At 41.4% G+C, this 12,821-nt stretch overlaps 1 protein-coding gene across 2 annotated transcripts in view; it reads left to right on the plus strand.

Moving 5' to 3' along the window:
- Positions 1-12,821, plus strand: part of tmem176 (transmembrane protein 176) — a 43,484-nt gene that overhangs the window by 9,647 nt on the left and 21,016 nt on the right. For both annotated transcript variants that reach the window (XM_074687722.1, XM_074687723.1), the window contains 4 exons: positions 1,735-1,863; positions 4,543-4,653; positions 5,437-5,493; positions 6,726-6,872. In XM_074687722.1, the coding sequence (XP_074543823.1) occupies positions 1,738-1,863; positions 4,543-4,653; positions 5,437-5,493; positions 6,726-6,872 (441 nt within the window). In that variant the 5' untranslated portion in view covers positions 1,735-1,737. The remainder of the gene's footprint in view (positions 1-1,734; positions 1,864-4,542; positions 4,654-5,436; positions 5,494-6,725; positions 6,873-12,821) is intronic.

The following is a 12,821-nucleotide window of genomic DNA, read 5'->3' on the forward strand; positions in this document are numbered from 1 at the left end:
CTTTGCCGGTGCCTGTGGAAAAACCTCAATGGAGGCTGATGTCAGAGATGATGTCACTGGTATTTGTTTATCTATTGTATTTTCAGTCTTGTTAAATGAAAAGCACAACTGTTCCTTTCTTTTAGTATATGTTTTGTAGAACATGAATGTATATATTTTACTGTTGTACCCAGTAATAGCACCTGTGTTTAACTATCATTCATTCAAGCTGTTGTGTTGGAGTGTTTTTGTTGTGAAATCTCGCTGTGTTAAATAAATGCAAACTCAAACTTGTATCTTTTGTTGAATTTTTTAATCTCTCTTCTATATCAGGAGAACAAATTTCCACTGCTTAATAATCAGTAAAATAGGAATTTTAAGTGGAACTTCCTTGTCTTTTCTTGCTACGGACAGGCAAAAAATAGTACAAAAGGTCAAAGCAAGGTTTGGAGTTGCCTAGTGAAAAAAGGTCAGAGCAAGGTTTGGAGTTGCCTATTGAAAAAGGTACTGCAGTTATCACATTTATAGAGCCTTTAAATAGCTTCACTTTGACTAAGCTGTTGATCCTGCATAGGGCCTCCTGATGTCCAGAGCCAGCCCTGCCAGACCTTAACCCCATTGAGAATCTTTGGGATGTGCTGGAGAATGCTTTGCACAGCATTCATACTCTACCATCATCAATCTAAGATCTTGGTGAAAAATTAATGAAACACTGGATGGAAATAAATCTTGTGACATTGCAGATGCTTATAAAAACAATGCCACAGTAAATGTGTGACATAATAAAAGCTCAAGGCAGTCCAAGAAATATTAAAGTGTGTTTCCTTTTTTTGTGGTGGCTACTTTTGTTTGGCCAGGCAGTGTATACAGTAAATATCAAAAGCATGAATAAAAAAATAACATCCGAGGAGAACATGTGCCTTCATGAAATGCTCTTCTGCTTTGCTGAGAGAATGCTGATACAGCACTGATTCTAACGGCTCCTCTGAGTTTCTCAGTGAGGGTGTGCCTGCAACTCTGAGAAAACATAAAGTCATCAATATTTGTATCTGTGTATCTTAATATCATCTGTTTGTTTTTATCATAATGACTACCCCCCAGTTAGGCAGCTGGTTGTTTGGCATCAAGGGTGTGCTCCTATCAAACCAGAGAAAACACCCCCTGTCCTGAACTACGTTTGGAGAAATAAAGCATCTGTGATGTGACCTTTAGTATTCTGTCCCTTTGGTTTCCCTAAAGTATGATTTAAAGTTTCAAAAAAAACAACAACTCAGTTTTTCTCACACTGGTGTTTTAGAAAATCCTTGCTCCAGCCTCAGTTTGAAAAGTTTTGTTGTAATTGCTGTCTCTTTAAGACTTTCTTCTCCATAAACTACCTTCTCTCTAATTGGCCTGCCCTATGGAGGCCTGTCCGGGGCAGAGCTATGGGCAGACTTTGTGTTTGAGGCCCGCCCTTCCAATATGTCATTTAGCAGTTAGGAAATGCTTATGTGATGACCAATAGACAGGTCATTTGGCAGACAGTTAACAGACAGATTTGGATATTTCCAAAATACATGAATATGCAGAGGTTTGAAAATTTTCACAGGTTGAGTGTGAACATCAAGCATTGATACTTTATATTGTTTCCATGTTTAGAATATGAGAAAGCAGAATGCACACTCTTTAAGTTCACAAAAGACAACAGGTCAATCCAGTGATGGGTCTCAAATGACCCTGAATGCCCAGACTCTGACCACTACTTCCCCACTGCAGGTGATGGCAGTGGCAGTCTCCAGAGATCTGACGGTGCAGGTGCTGGAGGACGTCAATGTTGTGAAGTTGTCAGACAGACAACAGGCTCTGCGTGCTGCCATCCAAAAAGGGGAGCCCAAATGTTTGGGGGTGAGTTCAGAACCACCACACAAAGAAGAGTCAGAAACCAAGACAAAACCATACAGAAAACATGTAAAGAACAGCAAGTAACCAGAGAGAGAAAATGTAGTGAACTGACAAGGACCATTCAAAGAACATTTTTAGAACTGTCAGAAACCACACAGAGAGCGTGTAGAGAACAGGCAGGAACCACACATACCTCTCTTCCACTTAACTGGTGCTGGTGCTAGTTCCAGGCCAGCACCTGACTAAGCACTGGTTCCTTGTGTTCCTCCACGTACCTAAGACAACATTTCACATGAAAAAGCTAAAACGCAGTGAAAAAATTCTGCGTTTACATGAAAATGCTGAGAGACTGAAAATACTGTAGTCAGCATGCCAGGCCTGTAGGTGTTGCTGTAACTGTCCAGATGCTACATTTGGCAGATCTCCACCAAAGTAGAGTTGAGCCGGTCATCTGGTGTACTGGTAATTACTAAGTGCAGAAGTGGAGCAACAGATGCACATTTTGTTGAAAGACAATCTGCAGATTCAGCAGATTAAGCAGAACAAGCACAACACGGTAGTCTGCGCAATAGTAAAGACAGTACTGTTGTCTTGTATGTGCTCGCACGAAGAGGAGCATGACGTCAGCATTTCTACTTAAAACACCAGCTTACTGTTTATATGGCGACGGTGTTGGTAGCGTTTCTGAAAAATACCACTCTGGAGGCCGTTTTCAAAGTTTGCATTTTAAAATGCTGTTCCTGTGTAAATGCGAGGCTGAAACACAAAAAAACCACTGCATTTCACCCCAAAAACTGTTGTCGTGTAAATGGCCCCTAAAACTGGTTAGCAAGCACCAACTTTAGCAAAGCACCGCCTAGGCACCAACTCTGTTGGGGGCTGGGGGCGGGGCTACAGTGACCAACAATCAGTGTGAAAAACAATCATTGTTAAAAAGGAAAGCTGCTGGTTCATTGTTTTGTTAGAGTTTCCTTACTCATTATTTGAGATGGAAGCAAAATTAAACCACTAATGCCCTTCCTCTCTAAATAGATCAGGGTCATACCTTATTATTTTATTACACAGATTTTACCGCATTATGTTTTTTATCATTCTTAAAAAGAAAAGCTTCTGAGTGAGTTGTCTGTTGTTTTGTTGGCGCTTACTCATTCATAGCTTGAACTAGAGGAGAAATTGAAGCAGCAACACATTTTCTCTTATAATTCAGGTCTGTACCTTATTATTTCATTTTATTTAATAGACTAAACAGCCGTATGTTATTTATGTTATTTACATGACAGGGTGTCACTTTTGCCTCATGTTGGTGCTTTTACATTTCTACCCTGTTTTGTATTACACATGAGACATGAGAGATCCACTCCGTTTACTGACGGGCACACACACACACACACACACACACACACACACACACACACACACACACACACACACACACACACACACACACACAGAAAGAGAAAGCGAGGGACAAGCACACTCCATGTAGCAAGCAAGTAAACAAGTAATGTAAAACAAATTTCTGCCTAGTTGTAAGCGCTCCGAGCACCAACTTTGTTACCGTCTCCCACCCCATGCATCCAGCTGATGCCGCCTCCTCCGCCCGTAGTGGTTACGTATGGATTGATGTACTGATGTTTTAAGATGATGCAATGAGGTGGCCCTGGCTTGGCTCTTTGACAGAAAACTAAACAGGTTCTAAGAAAGAACATGATAATTATTAACTAAGCACTAGCTCTAGCACTAGCTTTAGCACTGGTGTTAAAAGGGTATCGGACAACATGTAGAGAACAGTCAGGAACCACACAAAGAACATGTAGACAATAGCAGGTACTACACAGAGAACATGAAGAGAACAGTCAAGAACCACACAGAGAAAATGTAAAGAACGGCCAGGAACCAGACAGAAAAAACACGGGGAATATGTAGGGAAGTAGCAGGGACCTCAAAGAGACCATGTAGAGAACAGGCAGGAACTAAACAGAGAACTAGAAGAATACAGACAAGAGCAAACCAGAGAACATATAGAGATCATCTAGAAACCAACCCAACAACATGAAGAACACATTTAGAAAACACACAGAGAATGTTAAGAGACAGTCAGGAACCACACAGAGAACATTGAAGGAACCATACTGACAACATAAAGAGAAAAGTCAAGAACCACACAGAGAAAATATAGAAAACCGGCCAGGAACCAGACAGAAACAACACATGGAATATGATGAGAACCATCAGGAACCACACTGAGTACATCAAGAGTACGGACAAAAACACTTGAGAAAACATATAAAGATCAGTCAGAAACCATAGAACATGTAGAAAACAGTAAGAAAACACACATACAATTTAGAGAACACTCAGAAACCACACAGAGAACATGTAGAGTATAGGCAGGAACAACCCAAAGAATTTGTAAAGAGCAGACAAGAACCACACAGAAAACATGCAGAGAACCGTCAGGAACCACACAGACAACATGTAGTCAAAGGCAGAAACCACACAAAGAACCCACAGAAGCAACCACAAAGAGGGCATGTAGAAAACAGTCAAGAACCATGCAGAGAACTTTTAAAGAACAGGTAGGAATGTGTGTGTGTGTGTGTGTGTGTGTGTGTGTGTGTGTGTGTGTGTGTGTGTGTGTGTGTGTGTGTGTGTGTGTGTGTGTGTGTGTGTGTGTTACAGGTGAGTCAGGTGATGCTGGGGCTTATGGTCATATGTTATTCCATCCCTCTGCACCTGACTGAGGTCACAGAAGTTATTCTCCTGGGCGTCCCCTGGTGGAGCGGGCTCACTGTGAGACCTTTCTTCTTTATTTGTTTTATTGTTGATCTTAAATGTTTGTTTTCAGTCATCCTATTTAAAACAGTAATCAAAAGTTATCCTCAAATTGCTTTTGGAGTGTAAACAGAAGTCATAATGTTATCAGATTTTTATGACAACAGTTAAAATACTGTATAACAGCACTTAATGCTACACTGCACTCTATGGTGGAGATATTTGGAAGCTAGCCAACCAAAGTAGAGTCACATCAGCGAGAAACCATATCTGAAGCTGACCTTGCTCTTTTTTGAGAGAAGCACCTCAAACAAGTGGATGAGATTTCAGGGGTGTCCTCATCTCAGCATTTTGTGATGTTGCTTATCTGAGGCAACAATAGTTAACAGCAAAAAGGACCTGTATAAAACAGAAATCTACCAAAGTGGAACTCCTGAATATTGCAAATGTTTTAAATGAACCAGGGATCACCGGATGCCAGGGAGTGACCAAATGAGCTTAGAATAATAGCACTCCATGCTGACACCAATCAGTCAATGCATTCTGGGAAAAGTTGTCTTGAACAAAGAGAAGTAGAGTCAAAAAGAAGATCTGCTTCAAAAAAACAAACACAAGCTTTGGCAAGAGTCATGTCTTATCCACAGTAAGTGATGGTGCTTAGTGGAAATGGAAAATTTATCCTGAAAAACTGCAAGGCTCACTGTGGTCAACACCAACAGGTAGTCCTCACAGAGCCTTTCATATTTCTGGCACAAGTCTGACTTTGAGCAGCAACAACAAGGACTTCTCTTGCTTTTTTAGTTCATCACAGCTGGGGCGACTGGCATCATCCTTGACAAACATGGCACAATGAAGACTGTGAGTTTACACAAAATACACACACTCAAACTCTCAAATTATCAGTTGGAGTGGACATAAAACGCTGCTTAAAAATGTTATAAATAGAATTATCTGACATTGTTAAAAGAACATGTCACTGATTCTAGAATCATCTGACAACCTGAAGGTCTTGGACTTAAGTGACATTCTAATGCCGCGGCCACACCAAACACGAACACGCAAATTTATTCGCGCGAATCGCCTGTCACACGCTGCGTGAACGCCCGAGTCTCGCCGCTGGACTATTTTGACAAGCTGAGGGGCGATCGCGCGTTAGCGCGGTATGGCGCATGCGGAGTAGAGAGCCCGTTCATTTAAAGACTGAAAGCCCAAAAGAGTAGCTAAAAAACAATGAGCTGTGGTTTCAAAAGCATGACAGGAGAGTGTGTGAAAGCTTTGGAGATCACAATCAAGGTCTGCTGCCTCTCCCTGGTAATCCACCAGCCCTGCCTGGCTGTTCCCTACGATCTGATCCTCGATCCCCCGAACCTCTGATCCCCTGAACCCCCGACCACCCGAACCCCCGATCCATGTTCCCAGAGGTCTCCCTTGGGATAATGAAGGGGTGGAGGAAAGAGAGGAGCACAGAGAACTTCCATCTTTTCCCTGGCTCTGCCCCTGCCCCGCTCCTCCCTCCTCTCCATCAGGCTCAAAACTCCGCTGAGGAAAACACAGTCAGACTCAGTGATGACCCGTGCAGGCAAATCCAGCTGGAAACGAATGTTTACAGAACTTACATTCAAAACCTATCTCCTCAGCGACTTTCACCTAAGCCTGATCCTTTTTTCCAGTCTCTGTAGAGTACATGTTGTATTGTATAACTCTAGATGATGACACACCACACAGATTGTTTTCTCCTCCATCCTCTGGCGGAGTTGGAGTCGGAGCAGGCAGCGGTTGCCCCCCAACGTCAACAAATCAGTGACGTCGTGGGGGAATGTCATCGCTGATTGGCGGCCACGGGCAAGCCTTCACGCAAATTCGCATCAAAAGTTCAATATTATGAACTCGAGCAAATTCGCGTCTACCACCCAAACGCTCCAAACGCGTCACGCCAAACGCTCCAAACGCGCCGCCCGAGGCGAATCGGTGGTTAAACGCGTCTTTGCATTGACTTTGTATGTAATCGCGCCGCAAATTTGCATTTGGTGTGGCCGCACCATGAGATTAACTACATTAGTGTGTACTCTATGTGTTTGGGTTTTTTCCAGCTGCGTGTGTGTCTGCTGGTCAGCCTGGTGTCGGCTGTTCTATCTTTTGTCGCTGTAATCATCTACTCTGTGGACATGGACAAGAACCCAGCAGTGTCCTGCACCAAGACATTGCACAACAACTGCAATGAGAAGTACTATGCCGTGGTAAGTGCAGGAGTTCAGAAAAAGAAGGATTTACATACTTAAGTTGTGGGCCGAGGTCTTTCAAGTGGTGTGAGTGTTCTCCTTAAGGTGATCCTTCTCTGGAGACTCTGAATAAACACTGTGATAGACTATTTACCACACTCTGAGGATCTGTAGGTAGAGGAAGGATCTCTGTGGTCTGGTTCAAACCCAGACCACAGAGATTCTGCAGCGAGATCCCACTCAGACTACAACTGTAGTCTGAGCGGTATCACTTAGTAGCAGATCAGTGTGCATCACATTAAGTTGAGCAAACACAGGTCTCTACTCTGTCTCTGTTTATACTTCTGCTCTTTCTCAGTCAGACTCTTAACAAAGCTCCACCTGCAGTCCTGAGACCATCATACACCTGAAGCTCTGGTGGCTATCAAAGCAAAATGATCAGCGTTAAATTATAATAAATACGTATTGTGTTATTTTATGTCATGTACTATTTTTATTATTATTATTATAATTATTATTAATAATAATGATATTATTAGTTTATTTATTGAAAAATAATTATGATTTTTGTTAAAAAAAAGCCTAACTGTTCTGCACTGTGATCACTTGAATCATCTTGAGCACATCGCTCCCCTAACATTAGTCTACCTCCACACAGCCCTGGTGAAGATGTCCCCATTAATTTGAATCCCCCTGTATTCATAGTAACCTCAGGCTATTTCAGGTTTTAAATGTTACATTTTACCCTTCCTGAACTGACTGTCGTGCTGTTCTTGCAATGACATGTCTTTTTTATCACCTTTTTAATGTCTGTATTTGTACTAATTTACTTTTTTTACCCTGTTGTTTTATGGCCTTCAAATTGCTTCGTATTCTTCTATCAGGGACGTGCAAAGACTTTAGGAGGGGCAGGTGCTCCAAGTTAAAAAGGGGACACATGGAGCACTAAGTTAAAATGCCATACAGAAAGTACATACCTTACATTATAAAAGGCTGAATTGTAGCAACTCATATTCATAAAGAATGTAACAGAATCACAACCTACCATGTCATTGTCCAACACCTCATAGATTTCTCAGATGCCAGCAAAGTAGTGTATGTTTCACCTGATGGCCTGTGGATACTGAGCAGCTTCTGTTGAGGGGCTGGTGAGGAGGCTTCTTGTGCTGATTTTGTTGAATGTGGGCTGTATTCATCTGAGTGTAGAAACTAAAAAGAGCATGGGAGGAATAGTAGCTGATTAAACAAGTGTTATGTGATCATGACAAGGTGCAAAAATAGCCAGCATTGAAAATGGCTCCCTGCGACTGACCTGTCAAACTGTTGATAGGGACCCTGCTTTCCATTGTAATCAGATTAGAGGACAAAAATGAAGCAGTTATGACAGCTCTTTATTTTAAGTTCACAGGTTTATTTTTGATTTCACACAAAAATAGCACACTGAACAACTGTTTTAAACATAGAGAGAAACATTAATATTTGGAGAAACAGAATAGAGAAGAGATGTGTGTGTGTGTGTGTGTGTGTGTGTGTGTGTGTGTGTGTGTGTGTGTGTGTGTGTGTGTGTGTGTGTGTGTGTGTGTGTGTGTGTGTCTGTCTGTCTGTCTGTCTGTCTGTTTTTGTCAGAGTCTTTCTGTGTCTCTCTGTGTTTTTTACACATCACAGTGACGTTTTACCATGCTGCAGTTATAACAGCAACTTTCTGTTGCCCATGCTCTGAAAAATGTCAATGACTTCACTGAGGTTGACTGGAATTTCCTTCTCAATTGCCAGTAAAAGAAGCTCAGACCTCCTCCTCAGAGCGAAGTTTTCTTCCCTTCAGTTTCGAGAGTGAACGTTAAACAGTTGCTGAGACAGAGGATGCTAATTGCTCACTTTAACTTCAGTCCTCTTGCAAAAATAAACCATGATATTTGACTATTTGATTTTAATGATGACTCAAATAATGCAGGACTTCTAGAGTCTAAACCCAGAAAAGTAGTCTGAATAGGAATACTGTAGGCTAGTGAAGTAGCGTTTGATGATTTCATCCGCTTTGAAATGTTTGCGTATTTGATACATTAAATACAGCTGTATTTGAATTTAGTCATGTTGTTTCAGCCATAATTTCTTAAAACTCCATTTAAGTTGATAACATGAAATTAACATGCATGCATTCTGTGTATGACCCCGGCCCGCCCTGTAGGTTTTAAAAATTTGGAATCGATACAGCCCCAACTTAATATTGTGGTTGACAAGCAGAAATGAGTAAAGACTGTGTTGGGAAATTCAGCTCAAAAGGACTGCAAGATGGCACACTGAACAAGAACAAAGTTGTCTGCGTTAACTGTCAATGTGAATTCAGTTACCACCAGTGTAGGTCGAATCTCAGGGCATGGTCAATCTGGCCATCCAAACCATGCCGTGCTCAACCACGCACCCACCCCACAGCTCCTTTCCCTCGCTGGAGAGAAAGGCCAGAAGATAATAATAATAATTATTAATAATAATAATTATTAATAATAATGATAATAATAATAATAATAATAATAATTATTATTATTATTATTATTATTAAATATATCATCTGGAGGCAACTTTCACTTTTAAGTCACCCAAGGTCACCTTACAACAAAGATAAAAGTATAGTAAAACATAATTAACATGATTAGGATTTTAATGTTGCACTATATAGAATATTGATGGTGACAGCATCTCAGTCAAAGTTCTCCCTTTCATTAGAAGCATTAGGCTCATAGTTTAGTCCCTGCTGCAGAAACACATCTTTGTGCTACAGGAGCTGGAAATCAAAACGCTGACTCTCGCTTTTTTCCAAACGTTTTTACTTCCTGACCTGCTTCTTTTAGGGAACTGAAAAAACAAAGATTTCACCACACTGTCTTGCACATGGGTTGCTGGGTGTGTTTGTTAGAACTTGTGTGTCCTGATATGAAAAATCTCACAGTAAAGCAAATGAAAAATTTGCATGTGACGATTTAGTCACCTCTGTTTCACAATGACTTTGAGTGAAAAAGAAGGAAATATTTAAAAAGACCGAACAACACTTCCTTTGGCTACAAGTTGTGTAAGTTTGGTTCCTCGTGTTATTCCTAAGTGGGATCATTCCCTGGAACAAACATTGGTGTTGAAAAGTCTGTTTTTGATACAGCAAGTCAGCATTTCTACAGCTCTTTTACTGCAAGCTAGATACAGACACGCTTTAGGAGAGGTTGGTCAAATTATATATTTCCAAAACAAACAGTGAGCTGGTGCAAGGAGGAAGCAAGAATAGGAGTGATGTGGAGTGATGTTGGCTTTGAAATGTGGTATTTCTTGTGCAATGATCTACATTTATTCCAGTCAGGGCGAGACCACTTAGGTTCAGGTTAACTATTATCTGTGGTACTAGACAAACAGAGATGTTTAATGTAAACCGTATCTGTAGATAAGACTTCATGGAAACACCTTCTTATCACTACAAGAGGATGTGTCTGGCTGCAGGATAGGAACACTCATGTAGCTGAGACTGGTGATGAAGGAAGGTTGCGGGATGAGATGAGGGGTGGACATGTAAAAAAATGAATCCTGACACTGATGAGGAGCAGGGTTGGGATTGGGTTCTTGCCAGGCACCGCCCTGTTTGTTGTGGCTGCCTGTTGCAACAGCTCTCCCTCCTTTGTCCATTTCTTGTAATTTTTTCATCTCTTTTTCGTCATCTTTGTATTTGGAGTGGGTCATTACTTTGTATGGCTCATTTGTTGGTCGTGGACGCCAAACTGGTTATGTCTTCAGTGGTATTTTTGCTATTTTTGCTCCTGTGTTTGGAGATCCTACATATAACCATGGCCACATTGTTTACATGTGAAATCAGCTGTTAGCAGCCTGTAGCATGTCAATGCTAACTGGTGAAAGGCCTGATGGTTTCCCACAAGGTGAAGAGAAGGAGGTGAGGGTGACGTGCTGGTTCTCAGGTGTGAGCTTTGAGGTGACGACATCGACCTGTCCTTCCATCCATCATTATTGAGAACGTAAGATCTATCTCCTATGAGATGGACAAGCTAGCCATGCTAACCCAGCAACAGAGGGAATACCAGAAGGCAGGGTAGCATCACGCTATTCACAGACATGGCTAACGGAGCTAACATCAGACACCAAAGCATACTCTTACATGTGTGTCTGTGTTACTGAATGCTTTGATTCGTCAGTATAAACAGCTACACAGCTGAGAGATAAATGGAGCTGAGATGAAGAAGTAGGTCAAAGTTAGCATTGCTGCAGGTTACTGGAAAATGAGTTTTTGTTTAACATTTTGGCATTTTTTAGCCAAACAGTACAATCTTTTGCTAAGGTACTCCCTTTGCTGGAAGCAATAGAAGCCAGGGAACCCTTTAATGCATTTTTAATGTCTTTAGACTCTAGAGTAAAGTTTCTGGAATGTATGACAGTTTTTCTAGAGAGTAAAAGCAGCAGGGTTGGGAGGGTTACTTTAAAAATGAAATCCAGTACAAATACAAGTTACCTGTTAAAGAATGTAATCAGTAACTTACTTAAGTATCATAAGTAATGTACCTGATTACTTTTGGTTACTTTTGGATTACTTTAATACCAAACATGCACTTCTCACGTAGGAGCCATGAATAAATTTATAGTTTGTTTTAGTGTTTCTGCATTGTTTGGGGTGTGAGGTTGTTTTATGGTAATTTGTTGTTTTGTTAGGGGGAGAATGTTAATTGGTGTGTGGTTAATTGTTGGAGTGGGGGCAGAAATATGAGGTGATTTCCTTTTTTTTTTTTTTTTTTTTTTTTTTTGAGGTCACCTGTCATGGTTTGTGTGGCATGTATGATAGAGAGGGTGTGAGCTGGGTTGTAGTATTTTTTTGTTGACCGTTGTTTCCTTTGAAACACCGTTAGAAACACAGTGAATGTTTTTAAAGAGTGTCTGATTGTTCCTGTGATCACTGTCTGGTTTATTGTTCTAGGTTTATGAAGAATGTCACACTTTAAAGTCCACAATGGCATTCTAACACCACACTGCTACACAATAAAGCTTTCCACTCTGCTCTGGAGTACTTTTGGGAAACTCACAGACAGTGAAAGTCTGGTTTTAGAGCAATTCAGCAGTGGTAGGGCTTTAGGAACAGTCAGGTCAACATCTGTTTAGTTGTGTCAACAGTACACTCGCAATGTCACCAGGGACATCTTTGAGAGATCTAGAGATTGAAGTGGTAGAGCTAACGGGTTTAGTTGATGCCACAGGAAATCAAGGACTTTTAGCTTCCCCAAAACCTCAAAAATCTACTTTTGCCAACCTGCTGGGCTGCGCAGAGGGCTCTGGTCAGGTCTCGGTCCCTGAATGTCACCCAAATGGAGGCTCCGTCCCAGTTCTTTTTTGGTCTGGAGAAGAAAAGTGGACAGAAGAAGATTTTTCACACTGTGGGATCCAGCAGTGGACAATCAATCTGAGATCCTGCTGGGATTATAAAACTTGCGGCTGATTTTTATAAGGATCTGAACAGGAACAAGTATGTTGACCGTCCAGAGGTGTTTGAGTCCTTCTACACTCGTCTACCTCAATCAAGTTGGCGCTGAAGACAACATAGAGCTTGAGACCCAGCTGTCTCTGTCTGAACTGTACGTGCTGTCATGAGTTTGCAGAGTGAAAAAGCTCCAGGTCTTGATGGACTTCCTGCTGAGTTTTATATGTGTTGGTGTTTGCTGAGAGGGGATCTCCTGGAGGTTCTTAGAGACAGTCTGTAGAGGGGTTGTCTGCCTCTGAGCTGCATGAGAGCAGTCATCACTTTGCTTCCAAAGAGAGGTGACCTTCAGGATTTAAAAAACTGGAGACCAGTATTTTTACTCTGTACAGACTACAAAATCCTGTCTAAAACTGGTAGCAAGACCAAGGAAGATGATGGGGTCAACTATCCACACAGACCAGACCTACTGTGTGCCTGGTAGGCTCATTAGTGATAACATTACTTTTATCTAG

This window comes from Halichoeres trimaculatus, unplaced genomic scaffold (genome assembly GCF_033239565.1).
Source record: "Halichoeres trimaculatus isolate MK-OKI-2021-1 unplaced genomic scaffold, fHalTri1.1 fHalTri1_scaffold_2, whole genome shotgun sequence".
Classification (NCBI taxonomy): domain Eukaryota; kingdom Metazoa; phylum Chordata; class Actinopteri; order Labriformes; family Labridae; genus Halichoeres; species Halichoeres trimaculatus.